Below are 24,127 nucleotides of genomic sequence, written 5' to 3' on the forward strand. Positions count from 1 at the left end.
CGTAACCACGGTTGTGGGTTCGTTTCATACTTGTAATGAAACATTTCGTCATTTTCCCAGCAAGACAAAGCGCGGCGTTGAATTCTGTCACTCAACACGCAAATGTCTTAAAACTAGGCTCTCCTTGACTGCCGTACTATATACAGTATACAAAAGTTAAAGAGGACTACCTCTTGAAACATTTTTAATCGTATGATTAATTTTATAGGACTAAAAAAGGTTCCAAATAAAAAACAAAGTGTAAAATAACATTTACTTAACTTTAAATTCCTCTATAAATTATAGTCACGACCAGATCTTACTTATACACATACAATTTAAATTTAAAGACCAAAATTTTAGAAACAATTCCATTTATCAGGTAAACCGTATACTTAGAGCTATTTTTTTATTTAAAAAAAGTGACGTCATCAATTTACAAATAAAAAAAATATATAAGAAATTTCTTACAAAGCTTTGGACAAACTACTTATTTATATCAATAATTTTAAATATCTTTTGTAATTATTATGAAATTATTTATAAATAGGACAGTTTATTACGATTTTTCTTGTAATCATTATAAAAAAAGGCCTTTTGTAAATATTAAATGACGCCATTCAAATGAAATGGTCTTTGAAACTTTTGAGGTTCATTTTTCTTTCTCGACATTAAACAAAATGGGCGCCCATTTAAGTGTCGTTTCAACGGTTCAACAAATTCTTGTGATAACTTTTATAATGCTTAAACATTTTTTGGTGATAGAAAAATATTTAAGAAAATGTATAAAAAAAATGTCGTCGCGAGACTCGAACCCACGCCTCTTAGAAAGTTATATCGAAATGCTAGTTACAATTTATAAATGATGCTAACATATTTCGTTTCAATTTTAATACGTTTTCAAAAATATTTTTCTAAATTGTTTATTGTTGACTAAAAAGCATATTATTTTTATATTTCAACTAAATACATATTACTATATCTGTATTTATAGATATTTAGCAAAAAAACTATTTACTTACATCATATTTTATCTGTGGCTTATTATTAGAAACGTGAATAGGTAATAATGACAATGACAATAAATATACAATATATAAATTATATCGTGGGTTTTGAGTATAAACCTGCTAAAATTGTTTTTTTTTTCGAAAATGTAAAAAAAAACGCAAAATTGACTATTTCTTTTTATTTCACATAGAAGATAATACAAATCATTTTTCGAATCATATAGTAAAAACTTACTGATAATCATAGACTCAGTTTTTTAAAAACGGTTTTGGTTTTTCCTGAAATTTTAGAATGTTAGCAGGTTTACACTCTAAAACCGAAGATATATATAACAGATGTAAAATATTTGTTTTAAGTAAATAAGAAACAGATATTTCAAATAATGGCTTTATATATAAACAATATATTTACAAATTCTTTTTTTTTTACTTCACACTGCACACAGCAGGTTAGACAAAACTAGTTTTAACACTCCATTTCGTGTTGAGTGGCGGAACTAAACGCCGCCTGTTATTATAATAAAATGTTATTAAGTCTCAAATATCGTCAATGTTAACTCCAGGTTTCCTCCGGCTACCTTTAAAATATTCGTTTGGACAACTCGGGAAATATAGCGTTTATTTAAAAATCGATTAAAATTTAATTTACGAATCGATTTTATTTTTGAGGACTCTATATAAAAAAGGAGCAACAAAAAGCATTCTCGGTTTATAAGCTGATATAAATATTGTACTTTAAATTGAATCGATATTAGAACTTACAACAATGTCTATGAACGCTCCTAAACTACGATTGTTTCTTTATAACATTAAAAAATAAACTCGTTATAAATTGAAAACGATTTATTTTTTTTATATATTTCTCTATTTATCGTGAAAATAAATGGAAACATAAAATTAACTTAATTTAATACTTCAAGGTCACAAATCGATATCGGCTTAATCGTTTTGAATCGATATAAGGAGTGAATTCTTAATGAATGATGATATTAAAATAAAATGTGTCGATCTATAACTTAAAATATATAATTGTATATAAATAAACAATAAGTAATTTAACATTACAACAATTATAACATTCCTATAGTGTTCAATGGCGTGTGAATAATAAATATGTTGCGTGACGCCATTTTAATTACGTCACTAACTAGAAAAAAGTGGTTAAAAACCATAATTTATAAAAAAATTCAAGAAAATGATTTATTTTGATTTTCTCGCTCTGACGTTTAATTCGATTTTTGAGACATTACGTGTTGAGCAAAATGTTCCAAAAACCGACAATAAAGAAACGATATTAAAAAAAAATTACAAAAATCATTATTACAACAATCAAAACTAGTTGACATTTTGTTAAAATTATATTGAGATCACATTTTCACTAATAATTGATACACCATTACGATTAAAAAAAACGAATTACAAAAAAAAACACCTAGATAGTGACGTAACCGAGTAAAGCGAAGATATCGAATAACCGATATAGACTAGTAATCGAGAGCCCACTCGTTCTCTTGCAGGAACGCGTCGACCACTTCCTTCATAGTGAAGTTGGGTATGAGCTGGTCAGCTGTTAACTTCACGCGGGTCACGGGATCGAAGTGGCCTACCCGCTGGAAAAATTAAACAAATATATATATTTATATATAGTCAATACATTTTACAAAGGCATAGTGTTGGTGTTAGACATTTACTGACGATAATCGCGCGATGGCTGTGAATTTAATTCAAATGTGGCGGGTTGAATTATTTTCATTTTGCACAATAATTCATCCTGGAGAACGAAATGTGTTAACACTAGGTTCCCTCTACTTACCATGCTGTGGACGTGAAGCTGATTTTTTTTTATCACAATTAGAGGCCGTTGTACCGCAGTAGGTCAGCAGTATCTAACTGTAAACGAGATGGTTGTGGGTTCGATTTCCTTTCGGGAGAAAGATTTATTTTACCTTCCTCGCTCGGGAAACAAAACATAGCACGGCGTTGAAATCCACAGCTCAATATGCAATGTCCTAAAAAACGGGCAGTGCGTAGAAAACATCTCTTATTACTAAATTCTCTAGCAAAAAATAAGTCGGTCAAGTGCGAGTCGGACTCGTCCACCGAGAATTCTGAACCAATTTCATGATTATAGATAGGTAAGCGGGATAAACAGTATTACAAAAAATTACCTCAAGATGTTCCTCAATATCTTTCTTCTCGTAGGTGATACCGCTGGGCGTTATCACTGGCTCGTTCAAAATTTCGAAACTAATCTTGCCACACAAATAATCTGGTACGTCCCGTTTCTGTATGGAATGAAACAAAAATATTATTATAATTAAAGCAATTGCGTGTCAAATAGGCTAAGCGCGGCGTAGAGTTACGCCACTTGAAAGTCCGCAAGAAATACCATTTATACTATAGGTGTTGATTATGGAGCTAACTACATTCAAAATGCAACAAAGCAAAAGATGCATTAAAGTTCGCAATCATCAACAAGACGTATTTTTTTTAGTTCGCGATCTTGGAAAAAAAAGGTACTGAATGACAACCAGATAAACAGACAACTCCATTCGAAGCGTGGTGTTGAGTTCCAAAAAACATCATGCAATGTCCAGAAAATAGAAGCAACCGAATGTCTTAATTACAGGTTCCCGGGAAAAATCATTTAGCTACTTTAGAGTTAACCTCTTTAAAAGACCTAATGTGGGACGCGACGGAACTTGACTTGTTAGGTAACAGTCTTCAAGCATAATAGCTAATCGATTGCGGCCTAATTTTAAAACGTTTCGAAGACTTGAAAAAATTTTACTACATCCTAATGACATTTAACAGTTTATGTAATCATTCAAAAATGTAAAAAAACATATTTATTTTTTTTTATTTCAAAAATTCCGTAAGCCTAGCAAATTTTCGTTTCATTTAAAAAGATGACAATTATTTCGTCGTATAAAAAAAACAATACGTGGTAGATAATAAGATCAATAAGTGGAGTTATCACTTTAAAATTAAAATTAACTTATCGATTAGAAACACTATTTTTTATTATAATAAAGATAACTCATAATTAATCACACATAAGAAAGCCTACTACAGGGAATGATTTTTTTAAATATTTTCATTAGATCGCTGTGGTAACAAGCTAAAGCGCGGTGTCGAGTTCCGCCACTCAACACGCAATGCCTCAGGAAATCGGCGGGAACTGGGAAAGAGAAGTCTATTATTAACACTAGGCTCCCAAGTTTCCTCTGCCTACTCTGCTATGAGCGGGATAAGTGCTATAATCAGTTTTGAAAGAAAATTAATATCTATAGTGTTGTAAGTACTTTTGGACACTGAAAAAAAACATTTTTCTTTCAGGTGGCTTTTTTTGTGACAAGCGAAGCGAGCAGGGTGTGAAGTGTATCTTCTTCCTTAAAAACATAGTTTTATTACCTATGTAATTTAAATACTAAGAATACAACATTTATAAAAGAAAAAAGTTATGAATGAAATCAATGATATTCTAGAATACTATAAGCATAACTCATTATATAATAGGACGGTATATGTAATCCAGTTATTTGCGCCTCGTACAAGAACGCGTGGGTTAGAACTTACAACAAAAAAAATCTTATTAGGATTCATGCAATCGGACTAAAATACTTGCTGTAACACTATTGACGTCAACATAAAATTCTCAAAGCCTTATAAAAATAATAAAGAAACACCATAATATTATGTAAATATGATATAACATAAGTCGTTTCAAGTGATTCCGTAATAGTACTCGTAGATACTTATATATGTAAAATAAAAATAATTGTAAAAACCACCTGTAGAAAGTTACCGCAAATATAAATTTCTCATTTATATAAATAAACAATATGAAAACTCAAAAATTTTGTGGTGAAAAATTATAATGATATTGGTATCATATTATCTATAATAACGTATATAAAATCGAAAGGTCACTCACTCATCACGAAATCTCAGAAACTACAAGTGCTAGGAATCTCAAATTTTGCATAGTTACCTATGTTACTTATAGGACGTAGGTGCTCCTTGCTAAGACGGGAATTTGCAATATTCGATTTCTAAGGGGTTGTTTTTGGGGTCGAAAGTTTGTATGAAACTTCGTTACAACAAATGCTAGAAGTCACAAATTTTGTATAGACGTCACTAGGACGTAGTCATGGAGACAGAAATTAATAATAACATAGTTTACGCGGGTGAAACTGCGAGCGGGCCGCTAGTATACCTATATAAATATTTAATTCATGATTGCTACAATGGAACCCTTCAATGACGAGTCCGAATCGTACTTGGCCACTTTTTTTGGGAAAAAGTAAAAACCATACACCAAAAAAAGAAGTAAGTTAAGTATAATCTGTGCACTGAAGTGAATTGAAGGGCATACTAGTGGAAAGTATTAAGCGAGGCGTAGAAAAAAAACGTTCGTTCATTCAAGACGTCACCGTAAAAGCGATTAATAATTAACGTGGCCAAGGCCTGTTTACGTTTAAGTATCTAGGTTCGATTTCCATTAGAGGGAATATAATATTTAAAACGAACTTATGCTTGTATGTTCAAAATGTAGTAAAAAAGTTACATCGAAATCGAAAAGTAATTTATGAAAGCCTTCGTCAATAAATGGACTTTATGAAAGTTTTTTTCAAGACACTCGTTCTTAAGACTAACACGTTCAAACACACAAACTCTTTAGTTTTATAATATTAGTAAAGATATTTTTAGTGTATCATAATGTTCCTAATTCCAAAAAAAGTGGAAGACTAACCTAATTCATTTTTGAGTGATTCTACATTTATAATATTTGTTTTGATAAGAAAAAGAGATATATATATATTAACTTTTTCCTGTATGAGAAGTATAAAATTTTGAATGAACAATTAAATAACAAGGAATACACTTACCCTTCTCCTCTCGTCCATTTTTGAGAATAAATTATTGAGTTCACTACTGTAGTTATTCTGAAAAATAAATAAGATTTTCTAAAACGTTTGAAATTTTAATTAACTAATATTTTTTAAAACTTTTGTCAATAAATGAAAAGTCAATTATAAGAAAACACTAAATGATTTCTATCATTTTTTTTAATGAAATAGTTGTTTAAGTAATTATTGATACATTAGTATCTGATCATTTTCCATAAATGGCTTCTTATTATATATTTTTTTATTATATAACACAGATTCATAAGAAAAAGGTGATGGAAAGGAAATGGCCCGAAATGAGGAACAGTTTACAAGTATACCTAAGTAAGAAATATGTAAGAAAAAACAATAAAAAATATACTTACACATTCCTCCTCTACCTTAGTGATCTTACTGCTAGTGTCCTCCTCGCTAATGCTCTCTAATTTTAACGATTCTATTCTCCGCTGCATATCTTCATTGATTAGCCTATAAATTATATAAACTATAGAATATAATAGAATATTCTTTATTGCATACATGATGAACATTAATATGAAAAACAGAAGCAAAAATGTAACCCAGACTGTGGCAGGATGCGGCATCCCACATATAGTAAGGTAAGGTAGGTTTTCTACCTGGTGTCAAGAGTGAAAACACTTCATTCTACGTCTATGTCACTCAAACCCAACGCCACGCTTTATCGCTTTTACAGAGCTGTAAAATGAAAATATTAAATATTTCATTCTTCCAAGTGGGAATCGAACCAAAAACCGTCGCGTCTACTACACTAGCCCCAAAATATAAGTTATTTAATACTTAACTTATACAACCTTACCTATTTATATACGTTTGCAGTTCAATCTCTTGAGATATCCTCTTTTCCTCCTGAACGTTCCATCGTTTCTTTCTTGCGACTCGTATCTGAGCAGCTATATCGTCACCGAAATTCAATTTTTGTTCACGAGCTAGGTCATTAGCTGTAAATACAAAAAAGTGTGGTCTCATTTACTTATCTTTTTAGCTTTTTTAACTTTACGCTGTTTACCGCATATAAAACTATAGTGTTTAGAAGGAACCTAGTGTTAAAGAAATCGACCCCTACGCATCGCACGACTTTCAAAACATTGAGTGTGGAGTGGCAGAGCTTGATGCCACAATTTTATTGATGAAAACAATTCATTCCCTCAAATAGAAAACGAACCCACAATCGTCACATTTACAGTCAGACCCTGTGCCGCTATATCAATACAGTGAACTATTTACTAACTATTAATTTGAATATAGTTAAATGTATTTGATAAAATAAAACTATTTAGATAACAAAAAAATTAACACTTAATTGCTTTTCCAATTCTTGTTATAATGTCATCTACATGTCAAAATATTATATTACTATAATATTTTAAAGTATAAATAAAATAATTTAGATTCTATGGATGCAGTGGGGCATCTGACTTGCAAGCATTTTCCATGCCTTTTGTGGAAAATGAATTATTCTTAGTCCCTTGCTCTGACTAAAGACAATGCCCTAGAGAGAGTTTTGTCCTTGAACACACAATGTCTTAAAATGGGAAAAAGACAGAGATTGGATTGTTTAAGCACTTCATTCTCTTATCTATCCTGCGTAATAAAGAATGTTGTGAATCTGTTTAACTTTTAAAACATACAAAACCACTGTTGCAACTGTATATATGTACACTATGTGACTATTGAATGTATCTACAAAACATTGTTAGCTCACATAGTTCAGTTATACCAAAAGAAGAATAACAGGTTTTTTAAAAATGAATGATCTATATCATTGTAATACATATAATAAGATTTAACTAACAATATAAATACTATCAATATTTTTTTTGTATTAGCAGCATAGCATGTAGTCTGCACTTAGGAGGGTAGGCAAAGGGAACCTAGTGTTCAATCATTTCCCAAGTTCCTGCTCAAATTTCAAGACATTGGGTGTCGAGGGTGGGGGAGGGTGTCTCGTAGATATTTAAGTTTCTCTTGTTTCATAGAGAAGAAATGGTAATATATATTTTTTTCCACAAGTGATGACTGTGAATGGTCACAGTTAGACGCTGTGCTGCTGTCCTATGATAGTATCCATTAATTAGTTTATCTTTAATATTAATTAATTACCATTCTCATTCAATTATTGATAAAAGAGTAAAAAAAACATTCTATATTTTTATGAATGAATTATAATTCTAATATCTATATAATCATTTAAGACTTTTATTACAATTACAGAACTTTATTGAAGTATATATTTTCAAATAAAAATTGTTATATAAAATCATCTCACCTCTATGCAAATGTTTGATAGCCTCATCATAGCATTCCAACTCAATCAATGCTTGTCCTAAAAAGAAATGTCCTTTTACTTGATTATTGTCGATATCAAGGGCCCGCCTGCAATCCTGACAAGTGGATTCCCATCTCTTCATTTTTAGATGGCATAATGCTCTGTTTGTAAAATATGTGGCAACTGATGGATTTTTTATCTAAAAAAAGTTAAATATATTAACCAAATGTCCTTATTCACCTGTGACCAGAATAAATAATAAATAAATACCACGCACCTTCACAACGTAACACAATGAAAACAATATAAAAGGTATAAATTCTGTCAATGTTCAATGACATACTTTTTAGATATATAGTAAAAATACAATGCAATACTCACAATGGCCTTAGTATAGCAGTTCATAGCATCTTCAAATCTACGTAGACTGAAAAGTCTATTTCCTTGTTCTTTTAGCTCCTTATCGGTCAAGTTAGCAGTGGAATACATATGCTTGCTCATTGTTTTAACTTATTTTAATGTCCTTTTTTTTAATAATTACTAAAAATATGTCATCATAACACGAATTCACCAGATTTCAGTGTCCGTACTTCTCGCTAGTGAAAAATAAAAAAATGTTTTGCCCCGAATACGAACGTCCGTGTTAGCGTACAGATAAAATAAATCAAGAATTTTGACAAATGACAACTTCAAATTGACTAATTGACAGCTCAGTTTTGACGTGGGCTGTTTCGTTTAACGGAAAAACTGTAACTAATTTATTCAAACGCATATTTTAAAATCCTTTCATTTGTTTTATGTAGATCAATTACATATTTGAATTTATTAAAATATTGATATTATTTCATTTTGTTATTACTATATATTATTTTAATAGTTTTATTTCCGTATTCAGTTTTTAATATTTAAGTTCTTATAAATATGACCACAAAACAACAAAATATTGTCAAACGAGCCCAGCAATACGTAAAGGAAGGAGTTCCTTTAATTTTAATGTCAAAATATAAGTCTATGTCATTTATATCGATTAAGGAGCTAAAACTATTTTTATCATTTTTTTTCGTCTCCAGATTGTCAATTGAGTTGAATTGTTGTATTCTAAAATAAAAAAATAAAAAAAATTTCAAACCATATTTTAACTATTTACCTACATTTGAGCCCACGATTTACCGTCTCTGTCATCGACTCGATCTTCCGTCTTCTTATTACAATCACCATACGTAAAATATATTATGTAAATTAAGCTTAGTTACCAATTACATATGATAATTTTCTCTATGCTATTTAAATAAGGGGAGAAAACAGAGATTTTTTTTTTAAAGGAATATAATTTTAAATGATTCTATTTTCAAACACATATTTTTCATAACTTCCATATATTGACGTCAGCAGCTCCACGTTTTTCTAATTTCTCATTAAAGACAGCCATATTTCGCACCTGAATTTTATAAACAAGTTAAGTAGTTTATCAAACTTAAAAAAACACAAGATTAGCTCATTTGAACAAAAATCAAAATTTTACACACAGTTCTCATGCAAGTTTTATAAGATTTTTTAGCATTTTCCTTCGCACGATACGCTTTTGATATTTCATTACTACATTTGGGTTCAGATTCATTTTCAGTAACAGTTACGTCTGGACTATTTAACGTAGGTGCATTAACTTCTTCTTTATTTATACGGTTTGAGCGATTATTAAATCGGAGTACATTTTCCTGTAAAAAATATTTATTAGCAAATTGAATACAGAAAACTTTCTGACGCAAGAACACAAGGGTGTGATCTTATGGGTTCCCCACTGGAGGAATAAAAATAATATTTATTAATATTTTTATTTCTTCGCCCGGGGTTAGGTTCCGCCATTCCACACGCATTCCTAGAAAAACTTTTGTAAAAAAGTAGGAAACGGAGTGTCTTAACATTATGTTCCCTCTGCCTACCCTGTTGTGTGCGAGATATATTTTTTTATCAATATAGAATATAATAAGCTATAATAATGTCTATTGAACAATTAAAAATGAAATATTTAAAATGCTTGATTTTTTAAATTTCGTGCTGTGTAATATTTTAATTTGAACCTTAAACGGATGGATTTTATTTCTGTCTAACAAATATTTACTCATTTATAACGTTAATTATCCAAAAACTGCTTATCAGTAATTAACAGAATCACAATAAATATACATATTAAAAAAGAAATATATATTTGCTTACTCGAAGTTTTTCCAAATCCACATTAATTTTCAGCCTAGCTGCCATTTCTGTTCGCATTTCCTCGACAAGGTACGCCCAATATTTGTTCACGCGAGCACACTCGCCCAGTTGAGTTAAAGGTAAATAGGATAAAATACGTTTACTGGCGACCGATGGAAGCATTTGTATCTAGAATTTTGAAAAAATAGTTTTTCTTTTTCAACTTCAGGTAGAGAAAATCGAACCCACAACCATCAGATGTAACTCTGAGGTGATCATTAATTTAATTTTTTTATGAATTTTCAAAATAGGGAGAATATGATGAAAAATTTAAAAAGATCCAATAATAAAAAAATAGAATGCTAATTTTCCTATAGATCTAATTAGTTAATAATATTTAAAGGGTGGGCACAAGAATATTCTGGGATGGGCACTAATGGAACATTGGGTACATTGTATTTATAATTAACATACCTATAACAAAACATAAATCTACCTTAGGGAATTAGGAGACTATGCAATAAACAAAGAGACAATCGACACGTTAGACTTGAACACTTATTAAACGTTATCTCAAGGTTCTGCATTTACATACAAAATGGATAAAATTCAAACGTATCCATTTTATAAATCTATGTTAATAAATATTTTCGTATTTACATGCAAATTGTACTGTAATTGGCAAGTAATTACGTACTTCATTCAAAATCTATTTTAAATATATGTAAATATACTTACCCTATTGAAAATATAAATATTTACTTAGTTTATAAACCATAAGTGAATTTACGATTTCTTTTAATAACTACAATTATTGATTATCTATTTTGAAATATTTTATATTATAAAGACGTAGAGGTTGATGGAACTGCCTTGTTTCCGTTAGACCCCTGATACCCAAAAAGCAATGACTGGATGTTATGGTACAGGACATAGGAACTAATGATAACCACCACCGAGGATACTAAAGACTGTACTAAGCCGAGTTACTACTCGAACAGAAAGCAGAGCCTGGCTACAAAAGCCAGGACTAAAGTAGATAGAAGAAGAAAATGACTAACAAAATCGACTGTGTCCACAGTTTCGACTTTCGGCCGGCTCGTCTTCCAAAGTCTCTTCTTAGTGCCGTCCTTGTATATATAATCCCATTCCTCTAATTTCATACTATCTTTAAAAGATTTTATTGTCGACAACCATAAGGCCAAGTTGATCTCCATCTGAAATTTTAAAACAGATAATAAATTTAATTGGTATTTACTTGTAAATTATATTCTTATTATTTACTTATCTGTGATTCTAAAGTATGAAAAAAATATTATAAGTAAGTATATTATGATAATAATATAATTTTAATAAATAATTTAACTTTTCTTTTATGTAAATAAATAATATTTTGAATGTTATCTATATATATAAAAGGACTTGTCCTCACTGACTGAGGTAAGACGCACGCACAGCCCTAACCGCTAATGGTAGAAACGTGGAATTTGGACAGATGTTTACTTTCGTAATCTGGACATCCACTAAGAAGGGATTTTGAAAAATTTTAACCCTAAAGGGGTGAAATAGGGGTTGAAAGTTAGTATGGAAAAAAATTTAAATCGGCACCGATTCTTATAAAATTTGAAATTCAGACTCTTAAAAGTTTTTAATTGAACACGTGTTTCATGGTTTTCTAGAATTATTTCCATAAGGGTGCAAATAAGGGGTTGAAAGTTTGTATGGAAAAATTCTTAAATCGCCACCGATTTTTATAAAATTTGAAATTTAGACTCTTAAAAATATTTAATTGAACATATGTTTTATGGTTTTCTAGAATTCACCCCCTAAGGGTGCAAATAAGGGGTTGAAAGTTTGTATGGAAAAATCTTTAAATCGCCACCGATTTTTATAAAGTTAGAAATTTAGACTCTTAAAAACATTTCATTGAACATATGTTTTATGGTTTATAAAATACGCAAGCGAAGCTGCGCGCGTCCGCTAGTAATTGATATTATATTCACCTCTTTTTGTGCTTGTCCGGGCAAAGGTGGTTGTTTAGACTCAGATGCCTGGGGGAAGGAACTTTTACGACGGGGTGCTTGATCTTTTTTTGACTGTGATTTTTTAAATATAAAAATATGAGAATTTTAATTAAAACCTATTTAAATAAAATACAATACCAATATTCATATAAAATCTAATAATTAATCAGCTTCACACTGTATCCTGCACATAGCAGATTAAGCAGAGGAAAGTTAGTGTACACTCCGTTCCCCATTTTCCGCCGAATTCTAAAGGCACTGTGTGTTGAGTGTCGGTACTTAACGCCGCGCTTTGCCTCGATACCAGAGTAAAGAAATGAAATTTTAAATTCAACTAAATATTTCATTTCCTGGAGTGGACGGGCGAACCCGCAAAAGGACGCGTTTACAGTCTCATACTTGTGCAAATCTCATTATAACAATGAAATAAAAAGAAATGGCTATCATACTGGTTCAGATGAAATCATATTTTTATCAATCGGCACTTCATGGACTAATGTGCATTCTTCTAAGTTTTCCATTTCTTGTTCTTCATTATTTTCATATACGGCTCTCAAGTGCTGCAGTACTTCCCACATGATTGGACCACCAGCTATAGATAACAGGCCCGTGATGACGAGATAATGTTGCTCCTAAATAAGAATATTTGACCTTAGTACAAGTTGATCTAAATTACAGTTTTTTTTGCTCCACGCTGTATACCACAGCAGGTATGCAGAGAGCACCTGGGATTCTAGTGCTTAGATATTCTGATCTCGAATGGTTTCATTTAACTTATAACTTATACCTACATCTAAAGAAATGAAATATTTAATATTTTCGTTTTCTTGCTGTGGCAGCGACACAAAGCGCGGCGTTGAATTCCGCCACTCAACACGCAATGCTTCAAGAATTCGATGGAAAAGAGAATATATAAGGGATAAGTATCCTTATTGAAACGCAGCGTCTTAACACTAGGTTCCTAGGTTCCCTCTGCCTACTCTGCGAGATACAATGTGAATAATGAATTGCATATTGAATGACAGAATTTAACACCGCGCTTTATAAAGCGAAAATGGTTGCTCCCCAAGTGGGAATCAAATTCACAACCATTCCGTCCACGATGTCCCCCTAGGTCGATGAGGTTTCATGAATACGTACTTATTTATGTATTTATTAAATATTTGCTTCATTTAATTCTCTTATTTTATTATATTTCAACAACTATATTATTATAATGTAAATTATATAAAAATACAAACAGGTTCGAGAGCCTGAAACCACTTCCGATCATTTTCCATGACTTTCTTTAAAAGTGAGCGCGGAAGAGCTGTTCGGTCGTGGTCCATTGGGATTTGGTCGTAACTACTCCATGCCCTGGATCTAACGACATATATCATGTCATATAACATATCAATAAATTAGCAAAAAAAAATTATTTTTGATATCAATTTAAACTATTTTATATTTGTTGCAAAGTGACAGTAAGAAATTGTAGATAACATTATTTAAGGCTATTCGTGGCGCAGGGAAACAAGTGAATGACTGTTAGCGCGACTGGTTATGGGTTCACACTTCAATCCCCACTCGCGGATTTTTTTTTTATTTTTTTATTTTTTTTTTTAAATTGGGAAACAAACAGCATTTACAATACTTTTTAGTATAATACATATCCATATTCCATTTGCCAATAAAGTTTCCACTTATACATGAAACATGGAGTGAATATAAAAGACATGATTTTTTTACATATGTTGCTAATTAACAATTAAAAATTAAATTTACGGTCTAAAAAGAAATAAAAAAAAAAATTTTTACGAAGGAAAAGGTTAAGGATTTAGATTACATTAAGTTAAGATTTTTAAGATTTAATTGAAGGAAGGAATTGAAATATTTATTTAAATTTATATTTTAGACTTGCACTTAGAGTAGTCTGTAGATTTGGGCGAAAAGTGAGAAACAGAGTTTCTTATCACTAGATACCCTCTGCCGATCCTGTTGTGTGCTGGATAAAGCGTGAAGCTGATATTTTTTTTATAAAATTATATTTTCCAACATTTGGTACATAAATCTGTACCCGCAAGACGACATTACAGCATCTTTAGGTCGACAACTCCATATGGCTTTCAGCACTATGCTCACAGTTCGAATGTCCACGTGGTCTAATAAGCTTAGTATAAATTGCTTCTTATGTGCAAAAGAAACATGAGAAAACCATTCTTTTGTGTCTGCTAAATGCTTACTAAATTCCGAAAATTGTGATGGTGCACCTTTTTCTAAAGAAAATAATAATTTATGTTAAATTCATAATAATTTCAGTAACATACGATTCGTTGTAGATACGATTTCCACTCGAAGAAATGAAATATGTAATATTTTCATTTCTTCGGTCTGGCGTTGGCAGAGTTGGTCGAACTCTGTCAACTCAACACGTAATTGCTCCAGAATTTAGCAGGAAGTGGGGAACGGAAGTGTCTTAATGGGCACCGAATGTTTTAACACTGACAGAGGGAACCTGGGAAAGGTTCCGTCTCTCTACCCTGCTTTTTGCGGGATACAGCGTGAAACAAAAAAAGATATAAGTATATGGATAAAGTTTTACTACTTCTACTTATGTTTTATGCTATACCTACAACGTCACTAAATAATGTTATTTATGTTAATTACCGTAATTGAAAACGGAGTGTATTGTATCGTCAATCAAATGGACTTGTCTTATTATCTCATCGAATGAAGCCATTGTTATCCTTTTGAATTTATGTTTCAAAAGACTTTAGTTATCTTTGACATTTTTTAACTAATGACATTCCTTCGTCATAACAAAATATAAATATATAAAAAAAAAATAAAGAAAAAGGTATTATATTTAATTTCTTTTTCTCGTCATCATCACATATTAACTTCGATGGACAACACTAACACGTTTCAATATAATCGCGTCCAAGTGGCATGCATGATTGCTCACAATTTTCCTACCGCGTACTCTGATCCCAGGGTCAATATTACAATGGCAGCTGCGAGTACCTATATACATACTTTATGTACGTTCCAGTTACGAATCTAAGGATTTTTCTGACACTGCCAGTCAGAAATTGTCATGGCGCGTGTTGACACGCGAATGCAAAAGACATCTGTAAAATCCAAAAGTGCTAATATTTGTAAATTCCTTTTAATAATTGCCTTAACAACCCTCGTGGCCGCCGCGTATTTTTTATCGAAGGGACCCTTGGACGGTTTAGGTGATCCTTCAGATCAATTTGTTATCAAAAATATTCCTAAATCGTACCAACGGCTGGAAGGAATCGATCCCGAAGAAAGGGAAGTATTTCATGGTTTTCAAACGTCTTTCTTGCCCCCTGAGGAAATAATACTCTCTAGAAGGGAGTCAGATAATAGAGAAGAGACATATGAGGGTAATTCAACGAGTGACATTTTTATATGGGGTATTGAAGGAAAGAAACGCAGTGTTCCTACAAGAGTGAAACGGAAAAGTCATTTTACTTTCACTTCTCATGATTACGAGTGAGTCACTTATGCTAAATTATTTATTCGTATTTATGTAAGTCCGTCGTAACGCAATGGTTGGGGTTCGATTTCCACTTGGGTGAATGAATTATTCTTTTTTGTTTTTTTTTTCATTTCTTCACTCTGATAGGAAAGAAGGCAAATGTGCGACATAGAGTTCCGCCACTCTTCACCCAATGCCACCAAATATTCACAAAGTGTGTTAACAATAGGTTCCCTATGCTTACCTAGCTATATAGGAGATGTATATTATATACATCTGGAGGAGGAGGAGGAGGTGTATATTTTAGTAGTATTAACCATTACGTCTTACTTTAAAGAATTTATTTTTATTTAAATATTCAAAAGAATAAATTGAAAATAAAAGTAAGTAATAAGAAACGAAGTTAACTGAAATTATCTGTGTACCTTTCATTCCAATCAAATATCTATTAAACAGAATCTAACAACTTTTTATCATAAAGAATGATGAAATAATATCTATATATTTTCTCCTCGTAATTAGTGAAAAAGATCTAACTGAAAATAAAAGCGTTGAAGAAGAAAGACATTTAGAAGAATATGTTACAAAAGAGAAAGAAGATTATGAAAGTACTTCTCAAGAAGAATATGACGAAGAAGGAAATTTAGAAAGGTAATCTTTCAGATATCTTACAGTTTATTTACTATTTGAACAACGCCACGGTTGTGCTTAAATTAATTTTTTTAGCTTCACGCTGTGTTCCATATATAGCCGGGTAGCCAGGGGGAGCCTGGGAACCTAATATTAAGACACTCCGTTCCTTATATGATATTTCCGTTGCGATTGTACTAAATATTTTTATATCCTCGCCTCGACTGAGAATCGAACCCATTATCCGCCGAGTTTACAATCGCAAGTTTGTGACCCTGCTCCACGATTGGCCTCATCGGTATATAATAATAATAAACATAGACTATTTCTCTTCAAAGTTATCAGGTATTAAATAAATTTATTATCATTCAAGTGTGATTCACCCTGAAATATACGTAGACCGCGGTCCACTAGATGATGTGGAACAAACACGCCGTCAACCAGAACTGGAAGAAGCAGAAATGGGTTCAGCAGCTCACGTTTATAAGTCGGTTCGTTCATATACAGGTAATACTGACAGTTCAATGAGATTTTATTGAAATTTATCTCTTGATTTGTCTTAGACATAGAAAAGAGGAACTTGAGTTACTTACTTGCTGCAGAAACCTCTTTTCTGCAGAAATGGCATAAAAGCCAATTTAATGGTAAATTCAATAGCATTTGCAAAAATTCAATAAAATTTGATTATATATACATACAATCTTGAAATCCAATATTTATTTTAGAAATTAACAGATTTTGCTATGACATTTTAATACAGATCTACGGGACGTATTAAAGTAACATAAAAGTAGAGAATAGTGTTTTAAAAATAACTCACTGTCCACGTGGCTATTATAATTCGCAAGATCGCACACAATTGTACCAAATGGATTAACGTCATATTTATTATTCAATTGACCACAGACCCGAAATGAGTCAAGTTCATGCATAAATCATATTAAATTTAATTGTAAATATATGTACAATGTACTTTAATAAAGTTTAAATTTAATAAATCTAAAAAATAAGGGGCCGTCGCGTCGTGCCGTAGATAAATAGGGGTACATTTGTAAACGCAACGGGGTTTGGTTCGCGGCGTTCAGCGACTCAAAACGCAATGCCTTAAGAACTCTGTGTCTAAACACTAGGTTCCTATGCTGCCTACTCTGCTATGTGTGGAATACAATGTGAAGGAAACAGAAATAAAATAAATAACATTACCAAAGATAGGTAGATTCGATTAATTGAGAAAAATAGTAATTGATATAATATCTATTTCCTAAATTTGGCCGTATGCATGATGTGCCACCAGACAAACCTATAAAACTAAAATACGCTACTGCGTACATTCTATAAACCTAACCTTAAGTTAATTTTATACCCTACAATTCTAGCAAATAGCAAAAACAAACCAATTGCAATGATTATAGAATATTCCTTAAATTTATTTCAGATCTTTATTTCTAGGTATTCACGCCTTTTGGAAAGGGCAAGGTGATAAGAATACTATTAGACTAACACAAGCTAACATAATGAAACAGTACATGGATGCAGAGGCAGACCCGTGTCACGATTTCTACCAGTACGCTTGTGGGAATTGGCCTGCCATAAATCCCATCCCCGCAGACAAAGCCGGGTAAGTTAAATTTTAGAAAAATCAACAAGAGGGTGTTTTAAATCATTTTTTGTATTTTTTTCAGTTATGATACTTTTGAGATGTTAAGAGAGAATTTAGACACGGTTCTAAAAGATCTTTTAGAATTTAAGAAACATGAACATGTACAAACTCAATATCCAGGGCCGCATTTAGATATAAATACTGACGTTTTACCACCAAAGAAAAACTTAGTGTGTCACATGGTTTCACAAATCGTTCCAGTAGACAATATAACAAACAATTCCAAAGAAATTAGTAATTTAACTCGATATAAGACTGTTTATGATATTAATAATGTGAAAGATAACAAATCAGAAATTATACAACGCATACGTAGATATTTAGATAAAAAATCTAAAGAAATTAAGAAGTCAACGTTAAAAATAAAAAATAATTTTAAAAAGAAAAATAATAAAAGCCGAAAAGGTTTTAATGCTTATAAAAAGAATTTATTGATTAATCCTAAAAATAATCATTCGAAGACAAGGAAAAAACGCACAATACACAACTTATCAAGAAATGATAGATTTTCTGAAAGGGTGAAAAGAAAGGAAACCCTGGAGAAATTGATATTTAAATTAAAACAATCGCATCACAAGTCTCATGATGATCCAGCACATGGAGACGCTGCTATAAAAGCGAGATTCTTATTCAAATCGTGTATGAATCATAGTATTCTTCAAAAACGTGGGCATCAACCTCTTCTTGATTTATTAGACGTCTTTGGTGGTTGGCCAATTTTGAAACCAAATTGGAATGCACAAAACTTCGATTGGATTGAACTAATGGCACAGTTAAGACTTTATAATAACGATATTCTAATATCCGAATGGGTTGGACCGGATATTAAAAATTCTGATGAGTTTGTCATTCAATTCGATCAAACTAGCCTTGGTAAATATATTCTTAGTAAACAAATAATCGATATGTGTTACTCATGCTCCTTCTCTTTCTCCTTCTCCTCCTCCGCTATATGTACTACAAAATCATGCAATTTTTAGGTTTACCGACACGAGATTATTTTCTCCAAGCAACAAACAAAATATATTTAGATGCTTATAAAGCGTACTTAACAAAAATCGCTTCATTGCTTGGTGGAGAGCCGGAGCACGTGAAAAAGGATGCTGATAAACTTATTGACTTTGAAATCAAGTAAGCGATAAAAGGGAAGGATATAATTACTTTATGATAATTATAATGTACCGAAAAAGTCTTTAATTCTGTTATTATTATTTGTAATATCTAATTTTACTATTATTTCGATGTGTACAAGGAAAGTTTAAATAAAATATTTAAAATTGAGGACAAATATTCTTTGTCCAGTTCTTTATATGAGGCCAGTCGTGGTGCAGGAGCACAAAGTATAACTATAAACGCGACTTGTAGTGGGTTCCATGCCCGCAAGAAGAATTAAAATATCTATTTAAGCTTATATTTTCATGTCTTCGTTCTGGTGTCGAGGCAAATCGCGGCGTTAAGTTCTGCCACTCAATAAGAAATGCCTTCAAAATTCGGCGGAAAGAGTGGAACGCAGTGTCTCAACAGTGGTTCCCATGCATACCCTGCCGTGATTTAATTTTTTTTATTCTGTATATAATGTTTCATTGTAGATTAGCAAAAATAACTTCAGCACCAGAAGACAGAAGGAATGTTTCAGAATTATACCGACGAATAACGATCGCAAAACTTGAAAGTTTAGTACCCGAAGTGAAATGGAGGAGATATCTATGTATTGTGATGAATAGGACAGTGCAGCCTCAAGAGACTGTTGTTTTATTCGCACTGAACTACGTCAGGGTAACTATCCATGTCCAGGGTAACCATGTTTGTTAGGGTAACTAAGGAAGTTCATATATTTTATAATTTCATATCTAAAACGCAGCAGCTTTGTCCCTTTTGTTAATTACGGCGGATATCGGCGCACTTTTTGTTACGAATGTAGATATGACTTCTCGATTTTCCATCACATTTTGGAGGCATTGCGTGATGAGTGACAGAATCCAATGCCGCGCGTTCTTTCTTCACACTAGAGACAAGAAATGAAAATATGTCATATTTCATTCTCCCGAATGGAAATCGAACCCACAACCGTCGCATTTCAAGTCACACGTTTGTGCGCCTGCGCTACGACGGAAGAATAGTGAAAGAAAGAAAGAACGAAAGTAAGAAAGAAAAGACAAAAGAAGTCTAGAATATAATTTGAAATATTTAATCATTTACTGAGTACAATGGAGAGGACCATTGGGCTATATGGCCCATAACTATAAGTAAATTACGTCAATTTTCTCTACCTACTATATAATTAGAAGATCTTCTATATAATATATTTTTTATTAAATGACCTACAAAAATTTGCATATTGTTATAAGAGTGTAGCTCTACTTACCTTATAAGACGAAAAATGTAAAATCCTTATGTTTTTCTGACTTCATACAATCTTGCTCTAACAACATACTCGTTTATTTATATACATATGTATATATATACAATTTCGGTTGATCGTCATCAGCACTTAGTTCAATTGATAGAGAAGACGGATCCGGACACATTATCAAATTACCTGCTGTGGAGATTTGTGAGGCACCGAGTGAACAACCTGGACGATCGGTTCCAATCTGCTAAGCAACAGTGAGTACGAAGGTTGATAGATGAGGTTGATATTTTACATTTTAAAAAATATTTTGATAATAATTTTAATCTTACAAAAAAGTATAAAACGTAAATTACAAATTAATGAATTTTTAACCAAGTGTTCCGTTCATTCCGTTGCTCATCTGAATCTCGATAGCAGAGCGAAGAAGTGAAAATAATATAATAATTCAATATTTTTAATTTTCATTTCTTAGAGTGGGGAATCGAACACAGAACAATGTCGCCTACAAAATATCCTCACTATTATGTTGCTAGTACACTCCTACATAAGGCCGGTTTTTGTTGTAAAACTAAATTAGATTATTTTTTAATTTCTTTTCATAATTTTTAAATTAAAAAATATTTGTTTTCGGTTACGACAAAAAAGAATAATTAGAAAAGCTTGAGCGTTAATTTCACACTTTCTATGTAATTAACCTTTTAGGTTTTATTATATTCTATTCGGCCGAGAACAAGCACCTTCAAGATGGAAGAATTGTATATCACAAGTAAATTCAAATATGGGAATGGCATTAGGATCCATGTTCGTTCGTAGATATTTTGACGAAAAGAGCAAAAATGACACACTCACCATGACGAGCGAAATCCAGCAATCGTTTAGAGAACTACTACATATGACTAATTGGATAGATGAAGATACTAAAAAGCTAGCTGGCCACAAAGTTGATACAATGATGCTTAGAATTGGCTATCCAGATTTTATACTAAGCAAGAAGGAATTAGACGATCGATACAAGGAAGTCAAAATACATCCAGACAAATATTTTGAGAATATCCTAAATATACTGCAGCATTTAACAAAAATGGAACAGTCACGGTAGGTAAATCTTTGTAGTGACATGTAAGTAAATTTAACGTAGCAGAATATGAACCTGTGATGCCTGTTGGAAACCGTCCAAGCGCTCTGACCACTAATCCATACGTTCTCATCGAGCTACGTTGAAATTATTAGAATTATGATTTCGGGAGGAGAGACTGCTATTTTGTAGTTCTTGCGATAAAGTGGAACAAACATCCATCTTCACAAACTTTCACATTTATAATATTACACATATAATACATAGCGATGTTAGGATTACAGGGGAAATCCTTTATAATTCAAAATTCAATAGAAAAAAATATAATCCTCCTATTTTACTTTTTGTGTTTAAAAACGTTTTAAATTCCAGTATCGGTCAGCCGGTCAACAAAACGCTATGGAACACGGCACCAGCGGTAGTAAACGCGTACTACAGTCGAAATAAGAACCAGATAATGTTCCCAGCTGGAATACTTCAGCCACCGTTCTATCACAGGCACTTCCCTAGATCACTTAATTTTGGCGGCATAGGAGTTGTTATTGGTAAAGTTATAACTTCTTTATAATCTGTATCAAATTTAAATTATTTTGAGGCCAGTCGTGGCCCAAGGGCACAAGGGTGTGAAGGTAAAGCGACGATTTTCTGAACTGGATCGCCATTCGGGGGAATTAATTATTATTTATTAATATTTTCATTTCTACGCTCTGACACCAAGGCAAAAAGCCCAGCGTTGCCGCCACTCAACACACAATGCCTCCAGAATTTGGCGGAAATTTGACCTACTATGTGCGGGATACAGCGTGATGCGACGTGAACGTTCGAAAATAAATATAATAAAGCTAATAACTAATTATAGGTCATGAAATAACCCATGGATTTGACGATAAAGGCCGTCTGTTCGATTGTGAGGGCAATTTGCATCGATGGTGGTCAGATACCGCTATAGAAGCATTTCACAATCGCGCCCAGTGTCTTATAGATCAATATGGAAAATACGTCGTTCCTGAAGTCAATATGAAATTGGACGGCGTTAATACACAAGTAAGAAATTTTACTACAATTATATACTATCAAAGGCAATGCTTTCAGAATTTGGAAAATGGGGAGTAGAGTGTCTTAACTCTACGCCTCCTCTGTCCATGCATTTCAGCTTCACTCTTCGAAGCTATTGAGTAATTTTGTTCCCCACTTTCCGCGAAACTTAACGCCACGCTTTGTGTCGACACTAAAGCGAAAAAATGGAAACATGAATTTAAATCAATTTTTCAATGCCTCGTGTGGGAATTCAACCCACAAACAACAAACACAAACATTAATAAATAGATTTATTAATATAGATTAAGATAAGAAGATGAATTAAGTGTAAATTATAATTTGTAAATATAAATCTCAATAGGGTGAGAATATAGCAGACAATGGCGGCGTCAAGCAGGCCTTCCACGCCTACAAGCTCTGGCTGCAGCACCACGACGCTGCCGACGAAACACTGCCTGGCCTCAATCACACTCACACTCAATTGTTTTTCTTAAATTTTGCGCAGGTACTTACTTCCCGTGATAAGTATATTCAGCTAGTCTGGTTCGGAAAATATTTTGGAAACTTTCTTCTTTTTAATTGTTTTTAATAAACTTATTGTGTGACGTCCTAAAAAGTTTATTAAAATATTGACACATTTTTATCGGTAACGTCTTTAAAAAAAAAATTATAGGTTATATAATTTAAAATTAAAATTTCCCGTCTTATAATCTGAGCTTCTCTCTTTAAAAAAAAAAAAACATTTTTTTTAAAGGTATGGTGTGGGGCCATGCGTCCAGAGGCGATGCGTAATAAGCTGAAGACAGCTGTACATTCTCCAGGACGGTTCAGGGTTATAGGCACTCTATCAAACTCTGAAGATTTTGCAAGAGAGTTCAAATGCCCACCCGGATCTCCTATGAATCCTATAAATAAATGTAGTGTATGGTAAAGTACAGTATGATCAATGTGTGTTGTCGCTTTGAAATTATAAAATCTAATCTATAACTAATTTCTGGATAGCCACGACTTGTCATCCGTACTATATATAGTTTAAAATTAGTTTATATTACAATTAAATGCTTTTATTTACTCTAAATCTCGCTAAAAATAATGCACCTACTCATATTAATGATTTTAGATGCTAGACTGTATATGAATAGTAGATAAACAAAAGTTTTATATTTTTTTGTATTTACGTTATCGATGTATTGAAAGATATTTGTAGTATTTTTTATAATTGTGGTTTGTATGTTAGTATACATAATTTTATCAATAATTTTATATAGTAATTATTTTTTCAGTAAGTTAAATACGTTGTGAGTTGTATTGTTGATATTAAGATTTTCTTTGTAAATAAACATTTAATAGAATATTCTTATTTTATTGATAATAGAATAAGATTTCTTTAAAACAAAAATTTTATAACAAACAAAGAAAAATATTTTACATATCATTAATATTTACAAATCAAAAATTTAATTTGAATATAGCCATGT

At 32.0% G+C, this 24,127-nt stretch overlaps 3 protein-coding genes across 4 annotated transcripts; 1 reads left to right on the forward strand and 2 right to left on the reverse strand.

The window, feature by feature from the left end:
- Positions 1-239: 239 nt before the first annotated feature.
- STUB1 (STIP1 homology and U-box containing protein 1) lies at positions 240-9,101 on the reverse strand. The gene is made up of 7 exons (XM_085198327.1): positions 8,571-9,101; positions 8,190-8,388; positions 6,720-6,861; positions 6,268-6,370; positions 5,882-5,938; positions 3,158-3,274; positions 240-2,599 (listed from the first exon to the last, which is right to left on the reverse strand). The coding sequence occupies exons 1-7, from the start codon at positions 8,688-8,690 to the stop codon at positions 2,474-2,476; spliced, it is 864 nt and encodes a 287-aa protein (XP_085054453.1). The 5' UTR covers positions 8,691-9,101; the 3' UTR covers positions 240-2,473.
- A 406-nt stretch (positions 9,102-9,507) lies between these two features.
- On the reverse strand, positions 9,508-15,125 carry LOC146531562 (uncharacterized). The gene is made up of 9 exons (XM_085198576.1): positions 15,053-15,125; positions 14,463-14,661; positions 13,648-13,768; positions 12,856-13,038; positions 12,386-12,478; positions 11,444-11,599; positions 10,404-10,571; positions 9,683-9,904; positions 9,508-9,627 (listed from the first exon to the last, which is right to left on the reverse strand). The coding sequence occupies exons 1-9, from the start codon at positions 15,123-15,125 to the stop codon at positions 9,553-9,555; spliced, it is 1,290 nt and encodes a 429-aa protein (XP_085054702.1). The 3' UTR covers positions 9,508-9,552.
- Positions 15,126-15,426: 301 nt separating this feature from the next.
- Positions 15,427-24,001, forward strand: LOC146531563 (neprilysin-4-like). 2 transcript variants are annotated; one of them, XM_085198328.1, is made up of 13 exons: positions 15,428-15,907; positions 16,416-16,544; positions 16,897-17,030; positions 17,973-18,141; positions 18,206-19,056; positions 19,164-19,314; positions 19,773-19,959; positions 20,672-20,790; positions 21,239-21,631; positions 21,984-22,156; positions 22,471-22,655; positions 23,011-23,154; positions 23,404-24,001. In XM_085198328.1, exons 1-13 carry the CDS (start codon positions 15,483-15,485, stop codon positions 23,578-23,580), a joined length of 3,237 nt encoding a protein of 1,078 aa, XP_085054454.1. In that variant the 5' UTR covers positions 15,428-15,482; the 3' UTR covers positions 23,581-24,001. The 2 variants fall into 2 exon arrangements, with proteins under 2 accessions (XP_085054455.1, XP_085054454.1); XM_085198329.1 differs by lacking the exon at positions 16,897-17,030 and having other exon boundaries at positions 15,427-15,907; positions 17,959-18,141.
- The last annotated feature ends 126 nt before the right edge of the window (positions 24,002-24,127 follow it).

The sequence above is a fragment of the Heliconius melpomene genome, chromosome 15 (assembly GCF_056956725.1).
Source record: "Heliconius melpomene rosina isolate 202511_hmr_F chromosome 15, ASM5695672v1, whole genome shotgun sequence".
Taxonomy (NCBI): Eukaryota; Metazoa; Arthropoda; class Insecta; order Lepidoptera; family Nymphalidae; genus Heliconius; species Heliconius melpomene.

What these genes read in the sequence shown, in the direction of transcription:
- LOC146531563 (XM_085198328.1), top strand. Translation starts at nt 15,483, where the DNA reads ATGGCGCGTGTTGACACGCGAATGCAAAAGACATCTGTAAAATCCAAA. An exon ending in CTTATTGACTTTGAAATCAA is followed by an intron (nt 19,315 to 19,772) that starts GTAAGCGATAAA and finishes GTTTCATTGTAG; the next exon opens with ATTAGCAAAAATAACTTCAG. An exon ending in TTCCAATCTGCTAAGCAACA is followed by an intron (nt 20,791 to 21,238) that starts GTGAGTACGAAG and finishes TTAACCTTTTAG; the next exon opens with GTTTTATTATATTCTATTCG.
- LOC146531562 (XM_085198576.1), bottom strand. Translation starts at nt 15,125, where the DNA reads ATGGCTTCATTCGATGAGATAATAAGACAAGTCCATTTGATTGACGAT. An exon ending in CCGGACAAGCACAAAAAGAG is followed by an intron (nt 11,600 to 12,385) that starts GTGAATATAATA and finishes TTAAAATTTCAG; the next exon opens with ATGGAGATCAACTTGGCCTT. An exon ending in CTGTGGACACAGTCGATTTT is followed by an intron (nt 10,572 to 11,443) that starts GTTAGTCATTTT and finishes TCAAAATTCTAG; the next exon opens with ATACAAATGCTTCCATCGGT.
- STUB1 (XM_085198327.1), bottom strand. Translation starts at nt 8,690, where the DNA reads ATGAGCAAGCATATGTATTCCACTGCTAACTTGACCGATAAGGAGCTA. An exon ending in CTGCAAACGTATATAAATAG is followed by an intron (nt 6,371 to 6,719) that starts GTAAGGTTGTAT and finishes TATAATTTATAG; the next exon opens with GCTAATCAATGAAGATATGC. An exon ending in CTAAGGTAGAGGAGGAATGT is followed by an intron (nt 5,939 to 6,267) that starts GTAAGTATATTT and finishes TTTATTTTTCAG; the next exon opens with AATAACTACAGTAGTGAACT.